Source organism: Ascaphus truei, unplaced genomic scaffold, assembly GCF_040206685.1.
Source record: "Ascaphus truei isolate aAscTru1 unplaced genomic scaffold, aAscTru1.hap1 HAP1_SCAFFOLD_1723, whole genome shotgun sequence".
NCBI classification, from domain to species: Eukaryota; Metazoa; Chordata; class Amphibia; order Anura; family Ascaphidae; genus Ascaphus; species Ascaphus truei.
The window spans coordinates 39,657-66,807 of NW_027454619.1; the positions used below are offsets into that span (position 1 = coordinate 39,657).

Here is a 27,151-nt window from a genome sequence, read left to right on the forward strand (position 1 = left end):
TGTGTGTGTGTGCATGAGATAGATGTACAGTATGTGTGTGTGTGTGCATGAGATAGATGTACAGTGTGTGTGTGTGTGTGTGTGTGTGTGTGTGTGTGTGTGTGTGTGTGTGTGTGTGTGTGTGTGTGTGTGTGTGTGTGTGTGTGTGTGTGTGTGTGTGTGTGTGTGTGTGTGTGTGTGTGTGTGTGTATGAGATAGATGTACAGTACGTGTATACACATAACAGACACATTAACACTTTGTTTTAACTCTTTAATTCTCACACAATATTTGACTTAATGAGACTCCTCATATGGAATGTTCTGCTTCTGCAGAGCGTCGCTCCCTTAAACCCCCTCCCTGCCAGAGACCCGCAGAGCATCACCCCTAGGAAGCCGGAGGGAATCACAGTATCTGCAGACTGGAGGGCTTAAAGGTTTTACAGAGTATCACTCCTGGGGGTGGTCACAGGATCTGCAGAGTATCACTCCTTGGGAGGGGGGGGGTCACAGGATCTGCAGAGCATCACTCCTGAGGGAGGGGGGGTCACGTGAGCTTCAGAGCATCACTCCGAGGGGGACAGTCACAGGTTCTGCAGAGTATCACTCCTTGGGAGGGGGTGGGGGTCACAGGATCTGCAGAGCATCACTCCTGAGGGAGGGGGACACAGGAGCTGCAGAGCATCACTCCTGGGGGGACAGTCACAGGTTCTGCAGAGTATCACTCCTGGTGGGGGGGGTCACAGAATCTGCAGAGTATCACTCCTGAGGGAGGGGGGGTCACATGAGCTGCAGAGCATCACTCCTGAGGGAGGGGGACACAGGAGCTGCAGAGCATCACTCCTGAGGAAGGGGGGGCCACAGGATCTGCAGAGAATCACTCCTGGGGGGACAGTCACAGGTTCTGCAGAGTATCACTCCTGGGGAGGGGTTGGGGGGTGGTCAGAGGATCTGCAGAGTATCACTCCTGGGGAGGGGTGGGGGGTGTCACAGGATCTGTAGAGCCTCACTCCTGAGGGGGGGGGGGGGGCACAGGATCTGCAGAGTATCACTCCTGAGGGGGGGTGGTCAGAGGATCTGCAGAGTATCACTCCTGGGGGGGGGGGGGGTCAGAGGATCTGCAGAGTATCACTCCTGGGGTGGTGGTCAGAGGATCTGCAGAGTATCACTCCTGGGGGAGGTGGTCAGAGGATCTGCAGAGTATCACTCCTGGGGGAGGTGGTCAGAGGATCTGCAGAGAATCACTCCTGGGGGGGGGTGGTCAGAGGATCTGCAGAGTATCGCTCCTGGGGAGTGGTCAGAAGATCTGCAGAGTATCACTCCGGGGGGGGGGGGGGTGGTCAGAGGATCTGCAGAGTATCACTCCTGGGGGGGTGGTCAGAAGATCTGCAGAGTATCACTCCTGGGGGGGGGGGGGTCAGAGGATCTGCAGAGTATCACTCCTGGGGGGGTGGTCAGAGGATCTGCAGAGTATCGCTCCTGGGGGGGGGGGTCAGAGGATCTGCAGAGTATCACTCCTGGGGGGGTTGTCAGAGGATCTGCAGAGTATCACTCCTGGGGGGGTGGTCAGAGGATCTGCAGAGTATCACTCCTGGGGGGGTGGTCAGAGGATCTGCAGAGTATCACTCCTGGGGGGGTGGTCAGAGGATCTGCAGAGTATCACTCCTGGGGGGGTGGTCAGAGGATCTGCAGAGTATCACTCCTGGGGGGGTGGTCAGAGGATCTGCAGAGTATCACTCCTGGGGGGGTGGTCAGAGGATCTGCAGAGTATCGCTCCTGGGGGGGTGGTCAGAGGATCTGCAGAGTATCGCTCCTGGGGGGGGTGGTCAGAGGATCTGCAGAGTATCACTCCTGGGGGGGGTTGTCAGAGGATCTGCAGAGTATCACTCCTGGGGGGGTTGTCAGAGGATCTGCAGAGTATCACTCCTGGGGGGGTTGTCAGAGGATCTGCAGAGTATCGCTCTCAGAGAGTCCGCAGGACACTTTATGCTCCTGGAAGAGTAGCTGCAGTCCCTTTATATAGAGGTCGTGGTACTGAGAGACTTCCTCCTCCGAGGGGACCGGGGAGCGAGGCACAGGGATCGGACACCCCACTGCAGGGGGAGAGCAGAGAGTGCGGGGTTAGGGGGGAGAGCAGAGAGTGCCGGGTTAGAGGGGGAGGGCAGAGAGTGCGGGGTTAGGGGGGGAGAGCAGAGAGTGCGGGGTTAGGGGGGGAGAGCAGAGAGTGCGGGGTTAGGGGGGGAGAGCAGAGAGTGCGGGGTTAGGGGGGGAGAGCAGAGAGTGCGGGGTTAGGGGGGGAGAGCAGAGAGTGCGGGGTTAGGGGGGGAGAGCAGAGAGTGTCGGGTTAGGGGGGAGGGCAGAGAGTGTCGGGGTTAGGGGGGAGAGCAGAGAGTGCGGGGTTAGGGGGGAGAGCAGAGAGTGCGGGGTTAGGGGGGAGGGCAGAGAGTGCGGGTTAGGGGGAGGGCAGAGAGTGCGGAGTTAGAGGGGGAGGGCAGAGAATGCGGGGGGAGAGCAGAGAGTGTCGGGTTAGAGGGGGAGAGCAGAGAGTGTCGGGTTAGAGGGGGAGGGCAGAGAGTGTCGGGTTAGAGGGGGAGGCAGAGAGTGCGGGGTTAGGGGGAGGGCAGAGAGTGCGGGGTTAGGGGGGAGAGCAGAGAGTGCAGGGTTGGGGGGAGGGCAGAGAGTGCAGGTTAGGGGGAGGGCAGAGAGTGCGGGTTACAGGGAGAGCAGATAGTACGGGTTAGGGGGAGAGCAGAGAGTGCGGGGTTAGGGGGAGAGCAGAGAGTGCGGGGTTAGGGGGAGAGCAGAGAGTGCGGGGTTAGGGGGAGAGCAGATAGTGCGGGGTTACGGGGAGAGCAGACAGTGCGGGTTAGGGGGGAGAGCAGAGAGTGCGGGGTTAGGGGGAGAGCAGAGAGTGCGGGGTTAGGGGGAGAGCAGAGAGTGCAGGGTTAGGAGGAGAGCAGAGAGTGCGGGTTAGGGGGGAGAGCAGAGAGTGCGGGGTTAGGGGGAGAGCAGAGAGTGCGGGGTTAGGGGAGAGCAGAGAGTGCGGGGTTACGGGGAGAGCAGACAGTGCGGGTTAGGGGGAGAGCAGAGAGTGCGGGGTTAGGGGGAGAGCAGAGAGTGCGGGTTAGGGGGGAGGGCAGAGAGTGCAGGTTTACGGGGAGAGCAGATAGTACGGGTTAGGGGGGAGAGCAGAGAGTGCGGGGTTAGGAGGAGAGCAGAGAGTGCGGGGTTAGGGGGAGAGCAGAGAGTGCGGGGTTACGGGGAGAGCAGACAGTGCGGGTTAGGGGGGAGAGCAGAGAGTGCGGGGTTAGGGGGAGAGCAGAGAGTGCGGGGTTAGGGGGAGAGCAGAGAGTGCAGGGTTAGGAGGAGAGCAGAGAGTGCGGGGTTAGGGGGAGAGCAGAGAGTGCGGGTTAGGGGGGAGAGCAGAGAGTGCGGGGTTAGGGGGAGAGCAGAGAGTGCGGGGTTAGGGGGAGAGCAGAGAGTGCGGGTTACGAGGAGAGCAGACAGTGTGGGTTAGGGGGGAGAGCAGAGAGTGCGGGGTTAGGGGGAGAGCAGAGAGTGCGGGGTTAGGGGGAGTGCAGAGAGTGCAGGGTTAGGAGGAGAGCAGAGAGTGCGGGGTTAGGGGGAGAGCAGAGAGTGCGGGTTAGGGGGGAGAGCAGAGAGTGCGGGGTTAGGGGGAGAGCAGAGAGTGCGGGGTTAGGGGGAGAGCAGAGAGTGCGGGGTTAGGGGGAGAGCAGAGAGTGCGGATTAGGGGGAGAGCAGAGAGTGCGGGGTTAGGGGGAGAGCAGAGAGTGCCCCTCTCTCATTGTCTTTATCTCCCCCTCTCTCTTTCTCTCCCTGCCTTCTCTCTTTCTCTCCCACCCTCTCTCTCCTTTTCTCTCCCACTCTCTCTTATTCTCTTTCTCTCCCCCTCTCTTTTTTCATTCTCTCCCCCTCTCCTCTCTCTCTCATTCTCTTCGCCCCCCCTCCCTCATTCGCTCTCTCATTCTTTCTCTCCCTCTCTTTTCTCTCCCTCCCACTCTATCTTTCACTCTCCTTTTTTCTCTCCCTCTTTCTGTTGCTCTCACCCGTTCCCCATGTCTATCTCCCTCTCTCCCCCTCCCACCCTTTCTCTCCCCCTCTCTCACACCCCTCTCTCACACCCCTCTCACACACCCCCTCCCTCCCTCTCACATGTTATCTCTCTGTCTATATATATCTCTTTGTAACCTGATGACACAAACGCTGTGTGTAATGTTACAGATCCCCACCAACCTACAATTACCCTGCAGAGCATCGCACCATAACCCCTCTCACTGCTGTATACACGCAGAGCATCACACCATAACCCCTCTCACTGCTGTATACCCGCAGAGCATTGCACCGTGATCCCTCTCACTGCTGTATACCCGCAGAGCATCGCACTGTGATCTCTCTCACTGCTGTATACCCGCAGAGCATCGCGCCATAACCCCTCTCACTGCTGTGTATCTGCAGAGCATCACACTATAACCCCTCTCACTGCTGTGTACCTGCAGAGCATCACACTATAACCCCTCTCACTGCTGTGTACCTGCAGAGCATCGCACCGTGACCCCTGTCACTGCTGTATATCCGCAGAGCATGACACCGTGACCACTCGCACTGCTATATACATGCAGAGCATTGCACCATAACCCCTCTCACTGCTGTATACTCGCAGAGCATCGCACCGTGATCCCTCTCTCTGCTGTATACCCGCAGTGCATCGCACCGTGATCCCACTCACTGATGTATACCCGCAGAGCATCGCACTGTGATCCCTCGCACTGCTATATACATGCAGAGCATTGCACCATAACCCCTCTCACTGCTGTATACTCGCAGAGCATCACACCATGACCCCTCTCCCTGCTCTATACCCACAGGACATCGCACCGTGAACCCACTCACTGCTGTATACCCGCAGAGCATCGCACTGTGATCTCACTGACTGATCGCACCGTGATCCCACTCACTGCTGTATACCCGCAGAGCATCGCACCGTGATCCCACTCACTGCTGTATACCTGCAGAGCATCGCACCATGATCCCTCTCACTGCTGTATACCCGCAATGCATCGCACCGTGATCCCTCTCACTGCTATATACCCGCAGAGCATTGCACCATAACCCCTCTCACTGCTGTATACCCGCAGAGCATCGCACCGTGATCCCTCACTCTGCTGTATACCCGCAGAGCATCGCACCGTGACCCCTCTCACTGCTGTACACCCGCAGAGCATCGCACTGCTAACCCCTTCCCTCCTGTACTACGGCACGCTCACTACTCACCCACGGTGGTGATGGGGCGGGGGAAGGGGTTGATGCCCCAGCTGTCCCCACTAAACACCCCCCTGCCCCGGAAGATGCAGGGGGCGAACCCCACGTGTTTCTGGAAGAGCCGCTGCAAGCGCCGACCCCACGAGTCGGGAGAGAGCCGGACCTGATCAAATATATCGTTCTCACCGAAGGAATATACCGGGACCAAGTCTGCCCTGCGGGAAGGGGGGGAAATCAATAACCTGTCAATAGCCAATCACCAATCAATACCAGGTAACTGTCCATCAGTAAGCCACATCCTGGTGAATAATCAATAGACATCCGACAATCAGCAATCAATCATCTTTGGATCGTCAGTCGATAAACAATCCATTTCAAGATCAATTACCTGAGAAGTAGCCAAATCACAGAGCAAAAAACAATATCAAATCAATAATCAATACTGGATCAATTAACAATATCAATATATCAATACTGGATCAATCAATATATCAATAATCAGCACTGGATCAATCAATATAATATTAATCAACACTATCAATCAATATGCAATAAAATCATTACCAGATAAATCAATATGTCAATAATATACACTGGAACAATCAATATATTGGTAATCAATACTGGATCATTCAATATATCAATACTGGATCGATCAATATATTGGTAATCCATACTGGATCATTCAATATATCAGTAATTAACACTGGATCAATCAATTTTTCAGTAACCAAAATATTGGATCAACATACCAATAATCAAAAATGGGTCAATCAATTTATCAATAATCAATACTGGACCATTAAGTATACCAATAATCAATACTGGACCATTAAGTATACCAATAATCAATACTGGATCACTCAATATATTAAAAACCAACACTGGGTCATTCATTAGATCAGTGATAAATATCGGATCAATCAATATATCAACACTAGATCAATCAATATATCAGTTATCAACACTGAATCAATATATCAATACTGGATCGATCAATATATCGATAATCAGCACTGGATCAATCAATATATTAATCAACACGGCATCAATCAATCAATATGCAAAAAAATAAATACCTGATAAATCAAAATGTCAAAAATCTACACTGGAACAATCAATATATTGGTCATCAATACTGGATCATTAAATATATCAATACTGGATCAATCAATCTATTGGAAATCAATACCGGATCATTCAATATATCAGTAATCAACACTGGATCAATCAATATATCAGTAATCAATACTGGATCAATATGTTAATAAAACTGGATCAATCAATTTATCAATAATAAATACTGGACCATTCAATATACCAATAATACTGGATCACTCAATATATCAAAAAACCAACACTGGATCATTCACTAGATCAGTGATCAATATAAGATCAATCAATATATCAACACTGGATCAATCAATATATCAGTTATCAACACTGAATCAATATATCAATACTGGATCAATCAATATATCAATAATCAGCACTGTATCAATAGTAATATATATATGTCAATATTGGATCAATAATTAGCAATGGATCAATCAATATAATATTAATCAACACTGCATCAATCAATATGCCGAAAAATCAATATGTCAATAATATACACTAGAACAATCAAAATATCAGTAATCAATACTGGATCAATATACCAAGAATCAATACTGGATCAATCAATTTATGAATAATCAATACTGGACCATGCAATATACCAATAATCAAAACTGAATCACTCAATATATCAAAAACCAACACTGGATCATTCACTATATCAGTGATCAATAGTGGATCAATCAATATATCAACACTGGATCAATCAATAATGAATACTGGATTAATCAATATATCAATTATTAACACTGGATCAACCAATATATCAATACTGGATTGATCAATATATCTATAATCAATACTTGATCGATCAATAGATTGATAATTAACACTGGATCATTCAATATACCAATAATCAATACTGGATCAATCAATATACAGATGTAACTGGGGTGAGTGCTCCTGCTGGGCTGGCCTGTGACAGGCTCTATATATTATGTGTGTGTGTATATATATACTGTATATATGAGCACACAGTGCCACCTTGTGCTTCAAAACCATATAACATGGTCCCCTGATTTTATCAATCATCTTTCAATAACCAATAGTAACAATCAGTACCCCATGGGTTGTCTGGTACATACCCGTACTGCAGGGCGAGCCGCACGAATCCCCGCCTGCAGCTCAGCGTCACCGCGTGCTCCCCCGGAGCGCTCTGCAGGGACTCTGCCGCTCCGCCCACCACGATAACCACAGCGTTACCTGAACCGCACTGAGAGAGGAGGAACTCCAGGCTGTGTCTGCTGACCGGAGATAACCCTGGGGGGGGGGGGGGGGGGGGGCGAGGGAGAGAGGGGGGAGAGAGACAAAGGGGGGCAGGGGGAGAGAGAGACAGAGGGGGAGGGAGAGACGGGGGGAGAGAGAGAGGGGGAGAGAGATAGAGACAGAGGTGGGGAGAGAGAGAGGGCAGAGAGAGACAGAGGAGGGAGAGAGAGACGGGGGGAGGGAGAGAGAGAGAGAGACAGGGGGGGAGAGAGATAGAGACAGAGGTGGGGAGAGAGAGAAGGGGCAGAGAGAGACAGAGGAGGGGGAGGGAGAGAGAGACAGGGGGGGAGAGAGAGACAGAGGGGGGAGAGAGACAGAGGGGGGAGGGAGAGAGAGAGAGAGACGGGGGAGAGAGAGGGGGAGAGAGATAGAGACGGAGGGGGAGGGAGAGAGAGGGGGCAGGGAGAGACAGAGGAGGGAGAGAGAGGGGGGAGTGAGAGAGAGAGGTGGGGAGATAGAGAGGGGGCAGAGAGACAGAGGAGAGGGAGAGAGAGACAGAGGGGGGAGCGAGAGAGAGAGACGGGGGGAGAGAGAGGGGGAGAGAGATAGAGACAGAGGGGGGGGGAGAGAGAGGGGGCAGAGAGAGTCAGAGGAGGGGGGGAGTGAGGAAGAGAGGGCGACAGGGAAAAGTAGAGAGGGAGAAGGGGGGAGAGAGAGGGGGCGAGCAAGGGAGGAGGGGGAAGGAGAAGAGATTAAAGGGGAAGAGAGTGGGAGAAGGGATGAGAGGGAGAGAAGGGGAGGATAGAGGAAGAGAGGGGAGGATCGAGGAAGAGAGGGGAGGATCGAGGAAGAGGGGGGAGAGGGAGAAGGGAGAGGGGGCAGAGAGAAGGATAGAGGGTGTAAAGAGGGGGATAGAGATGGAGAGGGAATGATAGGGGGAGAGAAAGGAGAGGGAAAGATTGTGTAGAGAGAGAAAGAGGGGAGGGAGGGGGAGTGATACATTTGCTTAGAACAGGTAGGTTCCCCCTTTCACCACATAGCAGGTAGGTGCCCCCTCTCCCCACACCACATAGCAGGTAGGTACCCCCTCTCCCCACACCACATAGCAGGTAGATACCCCCTCGCCCCACACCACATAGCAGGTAGGTACCCCCTCTCCCCACACCACATAGCAGGTAGGTACCCCCTCTCCCCACACCACATAGCAGGTAGGTACCCCCTCTCCCCACACCACAAAGCAGATAGGTACCCCCTCTCCCCACACCACATAGCAGGTAGGTACCCCCTCTCCCCACACCACAAAGCAGATAGGTACCCCCTCTCCCCACACCACATAGCAGGGTAGGTAACCCTCTCCCCACACCACATAGCAGGTAGGTACCCCCTCTCCCCACACCACAAAGCAGATAGGTACCCCCTCTCCCCACACCACATAGCAGGTAGGTAACCCTCTCCCCACACCACAAAGCAGATAGGTACCCCCTCTCCCCACACCACATAGCAGGTAGGTAACCCTCTCCCCACACCACAAAGCAGATAGGTACCCCCTCTCCCCACACCACATAGCAGGTAGGTAACCCTCTCCCCACACCACATAGCAGATAGGTACCCCCTCCCTCCCACAGCACATAGAAGGTAGGTACCATGGGCGTCCGCAGAATTTTTTTCAGGGGGGGCATAATTTTAACGGCCAGTGCCCGGCGTGAAAGTGGTGGTGAGTGCACCGTGGCGAGCGAGCACGACCAGCATAAGGGGGGTTTCTCCTCCCCCCTTACCCCCCCCCCCCCCCCCCGAGAAAATTTTGAAAAAAAAGTGGGCAAATGGTGCATTTTCAAGCAAATTTGAGAAAGCTTGAAGGTTAATAAAGCAATATTAAATATTAAAAAAACACCATTGCATGCAGTTGCACCACATTATTCATACACACACTCTCCCCCCCCCCCTCTGCATCTCCCATCTCTCTCCCCCCCTGCATCTCCCATCTCTCTCCCCCCCCCTCTGCATCTCCCATCTCTCCCCTCCCCCTGCATCTCCCATCTCTCCCCCCCCCTGCATCTCCCATCTCTCCCATCTCTCCCCCCCTCTGCATCTCCCATCTCTCTCCCCCCCTGCATCTCCCATCTCTCTCCCCCCCTCTGCATCTCCCATCTCTCTCCCCCCCCCCCCTGCATCTCCCACCTCTCCCCCCCCCTCTGCATCTCCCATCTCTCTCCCCCCTGCATCTCCCATCTCTCCCCCCCCTGCATCTCCCATCTCTCCCCCCCTCTGCATCTCCCATCTCTCTCCCCCCCTGCATCTCCCATCTCTTCCCCCCCCCCTGCATCTCCCATCTCTCTCCCCCCCCTGCATCTCCCATCTCACTCCCCCCCTGCATCTCCCATCTCTCCCCCCTCTGCATCTCCCATCTCTCTCCCCCCTGCATCTCCCATCTCACCCCCCCTGCATCTCCCATCTCTCTCCCCCCCCCGCATCTCCCATCTCACTCCCCCCCTGCATCTCCCATCTCTCTCCCCCCCTCTGCATCTCCCATCTCTCTCCCACCCCTGCATCTCCCACCTCTCCCCCCCCCTCTGCATCTCCCATCTCTCTCCCCCCCTGCATCTCCCATCTCTCTCCCCCCCTCTGCATCTCCCATCTCTCCCCTCCCCCTGCATCTCCCATCTCTCCCCCCCCCCTGCATCTCCCATCTCTCCCATCTCTCCCCCCCTCTGCATCTCCCATCTCTCTCCCCCCCTGCATCTCCCATCTCTCTCCCCCCCTCTGCATCTCCCATCTCTCTCCCCCCCCTGCATCTCCCACCTCTCCCCCCCCTCTGCATCTCCCATCTCTCTCCCCCCTGCATCTCCCATCTCTCCCCCCCTGCATCTCCCATCTCTCCCCCCCTCTGCATCTCCCATCTCTCTCCCCCCTGCATCTCCCATCTCTCCCCCCCCTGCATCTCCCATCTCTCTCCCCCCCCTGCATCTCCCATCTCACTCCCCCCCTGCATCTCCCATCTCTCCCCCCTCTGCATCTCCCATCTCTCTCCCCCCCTGCATCTCCCATCTCACCCCCCCTGCATCTCCCATCTCTCCCCCCCCTGCATCTCCCATCTCTCTCCCCCCCCTGCATCTCCCATCTCACTCCCCCCCTGCATCTCCCATCTCTCCCCCCCTCTGCATCTCCCATCTCTCTCCCCCCCTGCATCTCCCATCTCTCCCCCCCCTGCATCTCCCATCTCTCTCCCCCCCCCTGCATCTCCCATCTCACTCCCCCCCTGCATCTCCCATCTCTCCCCCCGTCATCTCCCATCTCTCCCCCCCCCTGCATCTCACATCTCTCTCCCCCCCGTCATCTCACATCTCTCCCCCCCCCTGCATCTCCCATCTCACCCCCTCTGCATCTCCCATCTCTCCCCCCCCCCTCTGCATCTCCCATCTCTCCCCCCCTGCATCTCCCATCTCTCCCCCCCCTGCATCTCCCATCTCTCCCCCCCCCATGCATCTCCCATCTCACCCCCCCCCTGCATCTCCCATCTCTCAATCTCCCTCGCCCCCCCCTCTCCCCACATAGCAGGTAGGTACCCCATCTCCCCATATAGCAGGTAGGTACCCCCTATCCCCACATAGCAGGTAGGTACCCCATATCCCCACATAGCAGGTAGGTACCCCCTCTCCACACATAGCAGGTAGGTACCCCATATCCCCACATAGCAGGTAGGTACCCCATATCCCCACATAGCAGGTAGGTACCCCATATCCCCACATAGCAGGTGGGTAGCTCCTCTCCACATAGCAGGTAGGTACCCCATATCCCCACATAGCAGGTGGGTACCCCTTCTCCCCACATAGCAGGTAGCTACCCCCTCTCCCCACATAGCAGGTAGGTACCCCCTCTCCCCACATAGCAGGTAGGTACCCCCTCTCCCCACATAGCAGGTAGGTACTCCCTTTCCCCACATAGCAGGTGGGTACCCCATATCCCCACATAGCAGGTGGGTACCCCCTCTCCCCACATAGCAGGTAGGTACCTCCTCTCACCACGTAGCAGGTAGGTACTCCATATCCCCACATAGCAGGTAGGTACCCCCTCTCCGCGCATAGCAGGTGGGTACCCCCTCTCCCCACATAACAGGTAGCTACCCCCTCTCCCCACATAGCAGGTAGGTACCCCCTCTCCCCACGTAGCAGGTAGGTACTTCCTCTCCCCACATAGCAGGTAGGTACCCCTCTCCTCACATATCAGATAGGTACCCCCTTCCCCACATAGCAGGTAGGTACCCCTCTCCCCACATATCAGGTAGGTACCCCCTTCCCCACATAGCAGGCAGGTACCCCCTCTCCCCACATAGCAGGTAGGTACCTCCTCTCCCCACATAGCAGGTAGGTACCCCTCTCCTCACATATCAGGTAGGTACCCCCTTCCCCACATAACAGGTAGGTACCCCCTCTCCCCACATAGCAGGTAGGTACCCCCTTCCCCACATAGCAGGTAGGTACCCCCTCTCCCCACATAGCGAGTAGATGCCCCCCTCTCCCCCAATTACAGGTAGGGCGCCTCTTCTCATCACACATGGGTGCTGCCCCCCTCTTACCCGCAGACATTAGGTAATCCCGGTACACGGGCAGCCTGAAGACCCCAGCGAGAATGGCAAGAACGGGGCGGACCCCCGGGTACAGGACGGAGAAGCCCCCCGCCTCGGTGGAGAAGTTGCAGAACGGTCCAGCTGACATTATTCCGTGGGGGTGGCAGCCCAGGATGTAATTCTTGTCTGGGCTGAGAGGGGAGGTCTTCACCAACTGTGAGGAGGAGGAGGAGGAGGAGGAGGAGGAGGAGGAGGAAGAAAGAAAGAGGCATGAGAGGAGGGAGGGGGGGAGAGGGGGGGATGAGAGGAGTGGGAGGGAGAGAGTGGGGATATGGAGGGAGGGAGAGGGGGGATGAGAGGAGTGGGAGAGTGGGGGGATGAGAGGAGTGGGGAGATGGAGGGAGAGGGGAGATGAGAGGAGTGGGAGAAAGAGATGGGGAGAGGGGGGATGAGGGGAGTGGGAGAGTGGGGAGATGGAGGGAGAGGGGAGATGAGAGGAGTGGGAGAGTGGGGAGATGGAGGGAGAGGAGATGAGAGGAGAGGGAGAAAGAGATGGGGGAGGGGGGGGATGAGAGGTGTGGGAGAGAGGGGATATGGAGAGAGAGGGGGTGAGAGGAGTGGGAGAGGGGATATGGAGAGAGAGGGGTATAAGAGGAGTGGGAGAGAGAGATAGACGGAGAGGGGGGATGAGAGGAGTGGAAGTGAGAGAGAGACAGGGAGATGGAGGGAGAGGGGGGGATGAGAGAAGTCAGAGAGAGGGACAGAGCCAGGGTATGAGAAGGGGAGAGAGCGAGGCAGGAGAGAGGAAAGAAGAGGAGTGGGAAAGGGCGGTGAGGAGAGGGAAAAGGAGGGAGAGGAATGAGAGGTTAGACAACAGGGGAGAGAAAAAAAGGGGAAAAGAGATGGGGATAGAGAATAAGGGGGATAGGGGGAGAGAGGGGAAGTGATGAGGGGGGGTAGAGACAATGGTGGAGAGGTGAGAAATGGGAGAATGAGGGAGGAGAGGGGCAATAAGGGTGTGACTGAGAGACAGAGACGGGCACCTTTATTGGGAAGTAATCTCTAAAATACGACCACACGGTCCATCTCCTCACCCACTCAACCCTGCGACCACCTGCAGAGAGAGGACCAGAGAGAGGACTGCAGAGAGAGGACCAGAGAGGAGTGGAGAATGCAGAGAGAGGACCAGGAAGAGGACTGCAGAGTGAGGACCAGAGAGAGGACTGCAGAGAGAGGACTGCAGAGAGAGGACTGCAGCGTGAGGACCAGAGAGAGGACTGCAGAGAGGACCAGAGAGAGGACTGCAGAGAGAGGACCAGAGAGAGGACTGCAGTGTGAGGACCAGAGAGAGGACCAGAGAGAGGACCAGGGAGAGGACTGCAGAGAGAGGACCAGAGAGAGGACTGCAGGGTGAGGACCAGAGAGAGGACTGCAGCGAGGACTGCATAGAGAGGACTGCAGAGAGAGGACCAGAGAGAGGAGTGCAGCATGAGGACTACAGCGTGAGGACTGCAGCGTGAGGACCAGAGAGAGGACTGCAGCGTGAGGACCAGAGAGAGGACCAGAGAGAGGACTGCAGCGTGAGGACCAGAGAGAGGACTGCAGCGTGAGGACCAGAGAGAGGACTGCAGCGTGGGGACCAGAGAGAGGACTGCAGCGTGAGGACCAGAGAGAGGACTGCAGCATGAGGACCAGAGAAAGGACTGCAGAGAGAGGACCAGAGAGAGGACCAGAGAGAGGACTGCAGAGAGAGGACTGCAGAGAGAGGACTGCAGAGAGAGGACCAGAGAGAGGACCAGAGAGGGGACTGCAGAGAGAGGACCAGAGAGAGGACTGCAGAGAGAGGACCAGAGAGAGGACTGCAGCGAGAGGACTAGATAGAGGACTGCAGAGAGAGGACCAGAGAGAGGACCAGAGAGAGGACCAGAGAGAGGACTGCAGCGTTAGGACCAGAGAGAGGACTGCAGAGAGAGGACCAGAGAGAGGACTTCAGCGAGAGGACTAGATAGAGGACCAGAGAGAGGACTGCAGAGAGAGGACTGCAGAGAGAGGACCAGAGAGAGGACGGCAGAGAGGACCAGAGAGAGGACCAGGGAGAGGACTAGAGAGAGGACTAGAGAGAGGACTGCAGAGAGAGGACTGCAGAGAGAGGACTAGAGAGAGGACTAGAGAGAGAGGACCAGAGAGAGGACTAGAGAGAGGACTGCAGAGAGAGGACTGCAGAGAGAGGACTAGAGAGAGGACTGCAGAGAGAGGACTGCAGAGAGAGGACAGCAGAGAGAGGACCAGAGAGAGGACTAGAGAGAGAGGACCAGAGAGAGGACTAGAGAGAGGACTGCAGAGAGAGGACCAGAGAGAGGACTAGAGAGAGGACCTTCAGAGAGAGGACCAGGGAGAGGACTGCAAAGAGAGGACTGCAGAGAGAGGACCAGGGAGAGGACCAGAGAGAGGACTAGAGAGAGGACCTTCAGAGAAAGGACCAGAGGAGAGGACTAGAGAGAGGACTAGAGAGAGAGGACCAGAGAGAGGACTAGAGAGAGGACTGCAGAGAGAGGACTGCAGAGAGAGGACGGCAGAGAGAGGAGCAGGGAGAGGACTGCAGAGAGAGGACCAGGGAGAGGACTGTAGAGAGAGGACCAGAGAGAGGACTACAGAGAGAGACCTTCAGACAGAGGACCAGGGAGAGGACTGCAGAGAGAGGACAGCAGAGAGAGGACCAGAGAGAGGACTGCAGAGAGGTGACCAGAGAGAGGACTGCAGAGAGGTGACCAGAGAGAGGACTGCAGAGAGGACTAGAGAGAGGACTGCAGAGAGAGGACCAGAGAGAGGACTAAAGAGAGGACCAGAGAGGGACCAGAGAGAGGACCAGAGAGAGGACTAAAGAGAGGACTAGAGAGGACTAGAGAGAGAGGACCAGAGAGAGGACTAGAGAGAGGACCAGAGAGAGACTGCAGAGAGAGGACTGCAGTGAGAGACTGCAGAGAGGACCAGAGAGAGGACTGCAGAGAGGACTGCAGAGAGAGGACTGCAGAGAGAGGACTGCAGAGAGAGGACTGCAGAGAGAGGACCAGAGAGAGGACCAGAGAGAGGACTGCAGAGAGAGGACTGCAGAGAGAGGACCTTCAGAGAGAGGACCAGGGAGAGGACTGTAGAGAGAGGACCAGAGAGAGGACTGCAGAGAGAGGACTGCAGAGAGAGGACCAGAGAGAGGACTACAGAAAGAGAACTGCAGAGAGAGGACCAGAGAGAGGACTGCAGAGAGGACCAGAGAGAGGACTAGAGACAGGACTGCAGAGAGATGACCAGGGAGAGGACTGCAGAGAGAGGACCAGAGAGAGGACCAGAGAGAGGACTGCAGAGAGAGGACCAGGGAGAGGACTGCATAGAGAGGACCAGAGAGAGGACTAGAGAGAGGACCAGAGAGAGGACTGCAGAGAGAGGACCAGGGAGAGGACTGCAGAGAGAGGACCAGAGAGAGGACTGCAGAGAGGAGACTGCAGAGAGAGGACCAGAGAGAGGACTGCAGAGAGAGGACTGCAGAGAGAGGACCAGAGAGAGGACTGCAGAGAGAGGACTGCAGAGAGAGGACTGCAGAGAGAGGACCAGAGAGAGGACCAGGGAGAGGACCAGAGAGAGGACTGCAGAGAGAGGACCAGAGAGAGGACTGCAGAGAGAGGACTACAGAGAGAGGGACTGCAGAGAGAGGACTAGAGAGAGGACCAGAGAGAGGACTGCAGAGAGAGTACCATGGAGAGGACCAGAGAGAGGACCAGAGAGAGGACTGCAGAGAGAGGACCAGAGAGAGGACTGCAGAGAGAGGACTGCAGAGAGAGGACTGCAGAGAGAGGACTAGAGGACAGGACCAGAGAGAGGACTGCAGAGAGAGGAGCAGAGAGAGGATCAGAGAGAGGATCAGAGAGAGGACCAGAGAGAGGACTGCAGAGAGAGTACCAGAGAGAGGACTGCAGAGAGGACCAGGGAGAGGACTGCAGAGAGTGGACTGCAGTGAGAGGACTGCAGAGAGGACTGCAGAGAGAGGACTGCAGAGAGAGGACCTTCAGAGAGAGACAGGGAGAGGACTGCAGAGAGAGGACCAGAGAGAGGACTGCAGAGAGAGGACTGCAGAGAGAGGACCAGAGAGAGGACTACAGAGAGAGAACTGCAGAGAGAGGACCAGAGAGAGGACTGCAGAGAGGACCAGAGAGAGGACTAGAGACAGGACTGCAGAGAGATGACCAGGGAGAGGACTGCAGAGAGAGGACCCAGAGAGAGGACCAGAGAGAGGACTGCAGAGAGAGGACCAGGGAGAGGACTGCAGAGAGAGGACCAGAGAGAGGACTAGAGAGAGGACCAGAGAGAGGACCAGAGAGAGGACTGCAGAGAGAGGACCAGAGAGAGGACTGCAGAGAGGAGACTGCAGAGAGAGGAGCAGAGAGAGGAGCAGAGAGAGGACTGCAGAGAGAGGACCAGAGAGAGGACCAGAGAGAGGACCAGAGAGAGGACCAGGGAGAGGACCAGAGAGAGGACTGCAGAGAGAAGACCAGAGAGAGGACTGCAGAGAGAGGACTACAGAGAGAGGACTGCAGAGAGAGGACTAGAGAGAGGACCAGAGAGAGGACTGCAGAGAGAGTACCATGGAGAAGACCAGAGAGAGGACCAGAGAGAGGACTGCAGAGAGAGGACCAGAGAGAGGACTGCAGAGAGAGACTGCAGAGAGAGGACTGCAGAGAGAGGACTAGAGAGACAGGACCAGAGAGAGGACTGCAGAGAGAGGAGCAGAGAGAGGAGCAGAGAGAGATCAGAGAGAGGATCAGAGAGAGGACTGCAGAGAGAGGACCAGAGAGAGGAGCAGAGAGGACCAGAGAGAGGACTGCAGAGAGAGTACCAGAGAGAGGACTGCAGAGAGGACCAGGGAGAGGACTGCAGAGAGTGGACTGCAGTGAGAGGACTGCAGAGAGGACTGCAGAGAGAGGACTGCAGAGAGAGGACCTTCAGAGAGAGACCAGGGAGAGGACTGCAGAGAGAGGACCAGAGAGAGGACTGCAGAGAGAGGACTGCAGAGAGAGGACCAGAGAGAGGACTACAGAGAGAGAACTGCAGAGAGAGGACCAGAGAGAGGACTGCAGAGAGGACCAGAGAGAGGACCAGAGAGAGGACTAGAGAGAGTACCAGAGAGAGGACTGCAGAGAGAGGACCAGGAAGAGGACTGCAGAGAGAGGACCAGAGAGAGGACTGCAGAGAGCGGACTGCAGAGAGAGGACAAGAGAGAGGACTGCAGAGAGGGACTGCAGAGAAAGGACTGCAGAGAGAGAACAAGAGAGAGGAGAAGAGATAGGAGCAGAGAGAGGACCAGAGAGAGGAGCAGAGAGAGGAGCAGAGAGAGGACTGCAGAGAGAGGACTGCAGAGAGATGAGCAGAGAGAGGACCAGAGAGAGGACCAGAGAGAGGACTGCAGAGAGAGGACTGCAGAGAGAGGACTGCAGAGAGAGGACTGCAGAGAGAGGACTGCAGAGAGAGGACTGCAGATAGAGGACTAGAGAGAGGACCAGAGAGAGGACTGCAGAGAGAGGACCAGGGAGAGGACCAGAGAGAGGACCAGAGAGAGGACTGCAGAGAGAGGACCAGAGAGAGGACTGCAGAGAGAGGACTGCAGAGAGAGGACTGCAGAGAGAGGACTGCAGAGAGAGGACTAGAGAGAGAGGACCAGAGAGAGGAGCAGAGAGAGGAGCAGAGAGAGGAGCAGAGAGAGGAATGCAGAGAGAGGACCAGAGAGAGGAGCAGAGAGAGGACCAGAGAGAGGACTGCAGAGGGAGGACCAGAGAGAGGACTGCAGAGAGGACCAGGGAGAGGACTGCAGAGAGGACTGCAGAGAGGACCAGAGAGAGGACTGCAGAGAGAGGACTGCAGAGAGAGACCAGAGAGAGGACCAGAGAGAGGACTACAGAGAGAGAACTGCAGAGAGAGGACCAGAGAGAGGACTGCAGAGAGAGGACTGCAGAGAGAGGACTGCAGAGAGAGGACCAGAGAGAGGACTGCAGAGAGAGGACTGCAGAGAGAGGACTGCAGAGAGAGGACTGCAGAGAGAGGACTGCAGATAGAGGACAAGAGAGAGGACAAGAGAGAGGACCAGAGAGAGGACTGCAGAGAGAGGACCAGAGAGAGGACCAGAGAGAGGACCAGAGAGAGGACCAGAGAGAGGACTGCAGAGAGAGGACTGCAGAGAGAGGACTGCAGAGAGAGGACCAGAGAGAGGACTGCAGAGAGAGGACTGCAGAGAGAGGACTGCAGAGAGAGGACTAGAGAGAGAGGACCAGAGAGAGGACCAGAGAGAGGAGCAGAGAGAGGAGCAGAGAGAGGAATGCAGAGAGAGGACAGAGAGAGGAGCAGAGAGAGGACCAGAGAGAGGACTGCAGAGGGAGGACCAGAGAGAGGACTGCAGAGAGGACCAGGGAGAGGACTGCAGAGAGGACTGCAGAGAGGACCAGAGAGAGGACTGCAGAGAGAGGACTGCAGAGAGAGGACCAGAGAGAGGACCAGAGAGAGGACTACAGAGAGAGAACTGCAGAGAGAGGACCAGAGAGAGGACTGCAGAGAGAGGACTGCAGAGAGAGGACTAGAGAGAGGACCAGAGAGAGGACTGCAGAGAGAGGCCCAGGGAGAGGACTGCAGAGAGAAGACCAGAGAGAGGACTAGAGAGAGGACCAGAGAGAGGACCAGAGAGAGGACCAGAGAGAGGACTGCAGAGAGGGGACTGCAGAGAGGGGACTGCAGAGAGAGGACTGCAGAGAGAGGACTGCAGAGAGAGGAGCAGAGAGAGGAGCAGAGAGAGGAGCAGAGAGAGGACTGCAGAGAGAGGACTGCAGAGAGAGGACTGCAGAGAGAGGACTGCAGATAGAGGACTGCAGAGAGAGGACCAGAGAGAGACCAGAGAGAGGACTGCAGAGAGAGGACCAGAGAGAGGACCAGAGAGAGGACTGCAGAGAGAGGACTGCAGAGAGAGGACTGCAGAGAGAGGACTGCAGAGAGAGGACTGCAGAGAGAGGACTGCAGAGAGAGGACTGCAGAGAGAGGACTAGAGAGAGAGGAGCAGAGAGGACTGCAGAGAGGGGACTGCAGAGAGAGACTGCAGAGAGAGGAGCAGAGAGAGGAGCAGAGAGAGGAGCAGAGAGAGGACTGCAGAGAGAGGACTGCAGAGAGAGGACTGCAGAGAGGGGACTGCAGAGAGAGGACTGCAGAGAGAGGACCAGAGAGAGGACTAGAGAGAGGACCAGAGAGAGGACTGCAGAGAGAGAACTGCAGAGAGAGGACTGCAGAGAGAGGACCAGAGAGAGGACCAGGGAGAGGACCAGAGAGAGACCAGAGAGAGGACTGCAGAGAGAGGACTGCAGAGAGAGGACCAGAGAGAGGACTGCAGAGAGAGGACTGCAGAGAGAGGACTAGAGAGAGGACCAGAGAGAGGACTGCAGAGAGAGGACCAGGGAGAGGACCAGAGAGAGGATCAGAGAGAGGACTGCAGAGAGAGGACTGCAGAGAGAGGACTAGAGAGAGAGGACCAGAGAGAGGACTGCAGAGAGAGGAGCAGAGAGAGGACCAGAGAGAGGACTACAGAGAGAGGAGCAGAGAGAGGACTGCAGAGAGAGGACTGCAGAGAGAGGACTGCAGAGAGAGGAGCAGAGAGAGGACTGCAGAGAGAGGACAAGAGAGAGGACGGCAGAGAGAGGACTGCAGAGAGAGGACTGCAGAGAGAGGACTGCAGAGAGAGGACTACAGAGAGAGGACTGCAGAGAGAGAACTGCAGAGAGAGAACTGCAGAGAGAGGACTGCAGAGAGAGGACTGCAGAGAGAGGACTGCAGAGAGAGGACTGCAGAGAGAGGACTGCAGAGAGAGGACCAGAGAGAGGACTGCAGAGAGAGGACTGCAGAGAGAGGACTGCAGAGAGAGGACTAGAGAGAGGACTGCAGAGAGAGGACCAGAGAGAGGACCAGAGAGAGGACTGCAGAGAGAGGACTGCAGAGAGAGGACTGCAGAAAGAGGACTGCAGAGAGGGGACTGCAGAGAGAGGACTGCAGAGAGAGGACCAGAGAGAGGACTAGAGAGAGGACCAGAGAGAGGACTGCAGAGAGAGGACTGCAGAGAGAGGACCAGAGAGAGGACCAGGGAGAGGACCAGAGAGAGGACTGCAGAGAGAGGACCAGAGAGAGGACTGCAGAGAGAGGACTGCAGAGAGAGGACTGCAGAGAGAGGACCAGAGAGAGGACTGCAGAGAGAGGACTGCAGAGAGAGGACTTGAGAGAGGACCAGAGAGAGGACTGCAGAGAGAGGACCAGGGAGAGGACCAGAGAGAGGACCAGAGAGAGGACTGCAGAGAGAGGACTGCAGAGAGGACTAAGAGGACTGCAAGAGAGGACTAGAGAGAGAGGACCAGAGAGAGGACTGCAGAGAGAGGAGCAGAGAGAGGACCAGAGAGAGGACTGCAGAGAGAGGAGCAGAGAGAGGACTGCAGAGAGAGGACCAGAGAGAGGACTGCAGAGAGAGGCGCAGAGAGAGGACTGCAGAGAGAGGACTGCAGAGAGAGGATCAGAGAGAGGACCAGAGAGAGGACTGCAGAGAGAGGACTGCAGAGAGAGGACTGCAGAGAGAGGAGCAGAGAGAGGACTGCAGAGAGAGGACTGCAGAGAGAGGACTGCAGAGAGAGGACCAGAGAGAGGACTGCAGAGAGAGGAGCAGAGAGAGGACTGCAGAGAGAGGACTGCAGAGAGAGGACCAGAGAGAGGAGCAGAGAGAGGACCAGAGAGCGAGGGAGCGACAAGAGAGAGACACAGAAGGGAAGGTGGAAGATAGGGCTGCAGAAGGGGAGAGAGAGTGGGGGAGAGGTAGAGAGAGAAGGAGAGGGGGAGAAAGAGGGGAGGAGAGAGTAAGGCTGTGGCCCCAGAGCTCACTGATGTATGCGCGCCTGGCGGCGCCTGCACGGGTGAAAGCCGCGATCTGCGGTCTATTGTGCATTGATGGGATGCGCGGTGGGCGTGGCCATGATGGGGGGAGGGTGGCGCAGCCATGATGGTCCACAATACCCGCACTCCTATTGGTCCACACTACCTGCCCTGCCATTGGCTGCCCACACACCATGTGATTGCGTCGCCGCACGGAAGTCAACATTCCGGTCTTCCCGGCCGGCGGACGCGCCATCGCGATATGTGAGCGCCCACACGCGCAGCTACCGGGGCCTGCCCCGACAAGAGGCCTGAATCTGGTGTGCGCCCGACACGCGTTTCGCTGTGACCACTGGGGACCTAGCCTAAGAGGACAGAGAGAGAGAGGGCAGAGGGAGAAAGAGAGGAGAGAGGAGGGGGAGAGAGCGAGGGCAGAGGGAGAAAGAGAGGAGAGAGGAGGGGAAGAGAGAGAGGGCAGAGGGAGAAAGAGAGGAGAGAGAAGGGGAAGAGAGAGAGGGCAGAGGGAGAAAGAGAGGAGAGAGGAGGGGGAGAGAGCGAGGGCAGAGGAGAAAGAGAGGAGAGAGGAGGGGAAGAGAGTTAGAGAGGGCAGAGGGAGAAAGAGAGGAGAGAGGAGGGGGAGAGAGAGAGGGCAGAGGGAGAAAGAGAGGAGGGGGAGAGAGAGGGCAGAGAGAGAAAGAGAGGAAGGGGAGAGAGAGAGGGCAGAGGGAGAAAGAGAGGAGAGAGGAGGGGGAGAGAGCGAGGACAGAGGGAGAAAGAGAGGAGGGGGAGAGAGAGAGGGCAGAGGGAGAAAGAGCGGAGAGAGGAGGGGGAGAGAGAGGGCAGAGGGAGAAAGAGACGAGAGAGGAGGGGAAGAGAGAGAGGGCTGAGGGAGAAAGAGAGGAGAGAGGAGGAGGAGAGAGCGAGGGTAGAGGGAGAAAGAGAGGAGAGAGGAGGGGAAGAGAGAGAGAGGGCAGAGGGAGAAAGAGAGGAGAGAGGAGGGGGAGAGAGAGAGAGGTAGAGGGAGAAAGAGAGAGAGAGATGGGAAGAGAAAGAGGGCAGAGGGAGAAAGAGAGAGGAGGAGAAGAGAGAGAGGGCAGAGGGAGAAAGAGGAGAGAGGAGGGGAATAGAGAGAGGGCAGAGGGAGAAAGAGAGGAGAGAGGAGGGGAAGAGAGAGAGGGCAGAGAGAGAGGAGGGGAAGAGAGAGAGGGCAGAGGGAGAAAGAGAGGAGAGAGGAGGGGAAGAGAGGAGCGAGGAGGGGGAGAGAGAGAGGGCAGAGGGAGAAAGAGAGGAGAGAGATGGGGAAGAGAAAGAGGGCAGAGGGAGAAAGAGAGGAGAGAGGAGGGGAAGAGAGAGAGGCCAGAGGGAGAAAGAGGAGAGAGGAGGGGAATAGAGAGAGGGCAGAGGGAGAAAGAGAGGAGAGAGGAGGGGAAGAGAGAGAGGGCAGAGGGAGAAAGAGAGGAGAGAGGAGGGGAAGAGAGAGAGGGCAGAGGGAGAAAGAGAGGAGAGAGGAGGGGAAGAGAGGAGCGAGGAGGGGGAGAGAGAGAGAGAGGGCAGAGGGAGAAAGAGAGGAGGGGAAGAGAGAGAGGGTAGAGGGAGAAAGAGAGGAGAGAGGAGGGGAAGAGAGAGAGGGCAGAGGGAGAAAGAGAGGAGAGAGGAGGGGGAGAGAGCGAGGGCAGAGGGAGAAAGAGAGGAGGGGGAGATAGAAATTGCAGGAGGAAGAGAGGAGAAAGGAGGGGGAGAGAGCGAGGGCAGAGGGAGAAAGAGGAGAGAGGAGGGGAAGAGAGAGAGAGGGCAGAGGGAGAAAGAGAGGAGAGAGGAGGGGGAGATAGAAATTGCAGGAGGAAGAGAGGAGAGAGGAGGGGGAGATAGAAATTGCAGGAGGAAGAGAGGAGAAAGGAGGGGGAGAGAGCGAGGGCAGAGGGAGAAAGAGGAGAGAGGAGGGAAGAGAGAGAGAGGGCAGAGGGAGAAAGAGAGGAGAGAGGAGGGGGAGATAGAAATTGCAGGAGGAAGAGAGGAGAGAGGAGGGGGAGATAGAAATTGCAGGAGGAAGAGAAGGGGGTGGGGGAGGTTCGTACCTTGTTCTGTGGTGTCCCAGTCGATCAGTAGCCAGGAGAAGTAGATCACAGGTACGAGCCAGTAGGAGGTGAACATCATGTACAGGAGGAGGACGGTGAAGAAGGCCCCTGGGAGGAGATCGAGGGGCGTCAGAAGAGATCTCCAAGGAATAAGCCACGCACTGGATCCCACTGGATCTCTCCCACACGTCTCTAAAGGGATCTCATACACGCAGATTTTCTTCACGCAAGGGATCGCATACAGATCCCAATGAATTCCAAAGAGCTCTGGGTAGAGGTGGGGGAATCCACCCACATCCGTTTCCGCGCATTACCCCCCCCCCCCCCCACCCCCTTCCCATCCCCCCCTAAGATCCGTTTCTCGGTGTAAAATCCGCAAACGGATTTGGTCGTTTTTTTTATCTGCGTAGAGTCACCAAAATCCACCGCTGGATACAACCGGTGGACGGATTTGTGGGATCTCGTCCGTGGATCGTAAAAATGGCCCTTTCGGAGATTGATCTGTTTACGAAAGGAACCGTCCGATCTGCTGCAGATCCCAATCCGCCCCCCCCCCCAAAAAAAATCATTGATCACTGAGATCTCACACTGGATCTCTTTGGATCACACACATAGATCTCTGGGGATCACATTGTTTTTTTTGTTTTTTTTTAAATGAGGGATCATATTGGGCCTCAAATAGGAATATCTGTAAGGGCATGATACGCAGATCTCCATGTGATCTCTCACACATATAGAGATCTCTTAGTGATCACGCATGGGTCTCTTTTAGTCCCGAACTGGATCTCTTTGAATCCCACACTGGATTCCCCACAAGTCCTCTTACTACTGGATACAACGTCTTACTACTGGATACCCCCTCTCTCCCTCCCCCCCCCCTCTCCCTCCCCCCCCTCACTCCCTCCCTCTTGTCCCCTCCCTCCTATTTCTCCCCCTCTTCCTCTCGCACCCCCCTCGCTCACTCACACTCACCCATTAACAGGAATGTCAGCACCCATTGGAACACACTCAGAGCCTGGAGATGTTTCTTCAGCACGTCCTCCATACCGAACACATAGAGATGTGTCACCGTGTCACCGTGTCACCTGCACATAGAGATGTGTCACTGTGTCACCTGCACATATAGATGTGTCACTGTGTCACCTGCACATATAGATGTGTCACTGTCACCTGCACATAGACATGTCACTGTGTCACCTGCACATAGAGATGTCACTGTGTCACCTGCACATAGAGATGTCACCGTGTCACCTGCACATAGAGATGTGTCACCGTGTCACCTGCACATAGAGATGTGTCACTGTGTCACCTGCACATAGACCATGTCACTAGTCACTGTGTCACCTGCACATAGAGATGTGTCACTGTGTCACCTGCACATATAGATGTGTCACTGTCACCTGCACATAGAGATGTCACTGCATCACCTGCACATAGAGATGTCACTGTGTCACCTGCACATAGAGATGTGTCACTGTGTCACCTGCACATAGAGATGTGTCACTGTGTCACCTGCACATATAGATGTGTCACTGTCACCTGCATATAGACATGTCACTGTGTCACCTGCACATAGAGATGTCACAGTGTCATCTGCACATAGAGATGTCACTGTGTCACCTGCACATAGAGATGTGTCACCGTGTCACCTGCACATAGAGATGTGTCACTGTGTCACCTGCACATAGAGATGTGTCACTGTATCACCTGCACATATAGATGTGTCACTGTCACCTGCACATAGACATGTCACTTTGTCACCTGCACATAGAGATGTCACTGTGTCACCTGCACATAGAGATGTCACTGTGTCACCTGCACATAGAGATGTGTCACTGTGTCACCTGCACATAGAGATGTGTCACTGTGTCACCTGCACATAGAGATGTGTCACTGTCACCTGCACATAGACATGTCACTGTCACCTGCACATAGAGATGTGTCACTGTGTCACCTGCACATAGAGATGTGTCACTGTGTCACCTGCACATAGAGATGTGTCACTGTCACCTGCACCTAGACATGTCACTGTGTCACCTGCATATAGACATGTCACCGTGTCACCTGCACATAGAGAAGTGTCACCGTGTCACCTGCACATAGAGATGTGTCACTGTGTCACCTGCACATAGAGATGTGTCACTGTCACCTGCACATAGGCATGTTACTGTCACCTGCACATAGAGATGTGTCACTGTGTCACCTGCACATAGAGATGTGTCACTGTGTCACCTGCACATAGAGATGTGTCACTGTCACCTGCACATAGAGATGTTACTGCATCACCTGCACATAGAGATGTCACTGTGTCACCTGCACATAGAGATGTGTCACAGTGTCACCTGCACATAGAGATGTCACTGCATCACCTGCACATAGAGATGTCACTGTGTCACCTGCACATAGAGATGTGTCACCGTGTCACCTGCACATAGAGATGTCACTGCATCACCTGCACATAGAGATGTCACTGTGTCACCTGCACATAGAGATGTGTCACCGTGTCACCTGCACATAGAGATGTGTCACTGTGTCACCTGCACATAGAGATGTCACTGTGTCACCTGCACATAGAGATGTGTCACCGTGTCACCTGCACATAGAGATGTGTCACTGTGTCACCTGCACATACAGATGTGTCACTGTCATCTGCACATTGAGAAGTGTCACCGTGTCACTGTGTCACCTGCACATAGAGATGTGTCACCGTGTCACTGTGTCACCTGCACATAGAGATGTGTCACTGTCACCTGCACATATAGATGTCATTGTGTCACCTGCACATAGAGACGTGTCACTGTGTCACCTGCACATAGATGTGTCACTGTCACCTGCACATAGAGATGTCACTGTGTCACCTGCACATAGAGATGTGTCACCGTGTCACCTGCACATAGAGATGTGTCACCGTGTCACCTGCACATAGAGATGTGTCACTGTGTCACCTGCACATAGAGATGTGTCACCGTGTCACCTGCACATAGAGATGTGTCACTGTGTCACCTGCACATAGAGATGTCACTGTGTCACCTGCACATAGAGACGTGTCACTGTGTCACCTGCACATAGAGATGTCACTGTGTCACCTGCACATAGAGATGTGACCCTGTGTCAAACATCTATACATAGACACACAAACACACACAAATATAGTACATACAGTATACACACGCACACATACAGTACATACAGTATACACACGCACAGACAGTACATACAGTATACACACGCACAGACAGTACATACAGTATACACACGGTCAGTATATACAGTATACACACACACACACACACACACACACACAGTATATACAGTACACACACACACACGCACACATACAGTATACACACACACACACACACACACACACACACAGGACACACAGTATACACACACACACACAGTACATACAGTATACACACACACAGTACATACAGTACACACACACACACACAGTACATACAGTACACACACACACACACACACACGCACACATACAGTATACACACACACACACACAGTACATACAGTACACACACACACGCACACATACAGTATACACATACACACACACACAGTACATACAGTATACACACACACACACACAGTACATACAGTACACACACAGTATAATACAGTACACACACAGTACATACAGTACACACACACACACACACACACACAGTATATACAGTACACACACACAGTATATACAGTACACACACACACAGTATATACAGCACACACACACACACACACACACACACACACACAGTATATACAGTACACACACACACACAGTACATACAGTACACACACACACACACACACAGTATATACAGTACACACACACACACAGTACATACAGTACACACACACACACACACACAGTATATACAGAGTTAGCTGTCTCTCACCTCCTGGGTTTTCTGTCTTTCTCGCTCTCTCTTCCTCCCCGTCTCCCCCTCTCTTGAATTCCCTACTTTATCGCTCTCCCT

General features: G+C 54.9%; 1 protein-coding gene across 1 annotated transcript; it reads right to left on the reverse strand.

Moving 5' to 3' along the window:
• Positions 1-238: 238 nt before the first annotated feature.
• LOC142476770 (diacylglycerol O-acyltransferase 2-like) lies at positions 239-27,151 on the reverse strand. Its single transcript, XM_075581941.1, has 8 exons — positions 27,071-27,151; positions 24,126-24,238; positions 23,154-23,261; positions 13,191-13,261; positions 12,157-12,361; positions 7,463-7,637; positions 5,271-5,473; positions 239-2,071 (listed from the first exon to the last, which is right to left on the reverse strand). Exons 2-8 carry the CDS (start codon positions 24,196-24,198, stop codon positions 1,917-1,919), a joined length of 990 nt encoding a protein of 329 aa, XP_075438056.1. The 5' UTR covers positions 24,199-24,238; positions 27,071-27,151; the 3' UTR covers positions 239-1,916.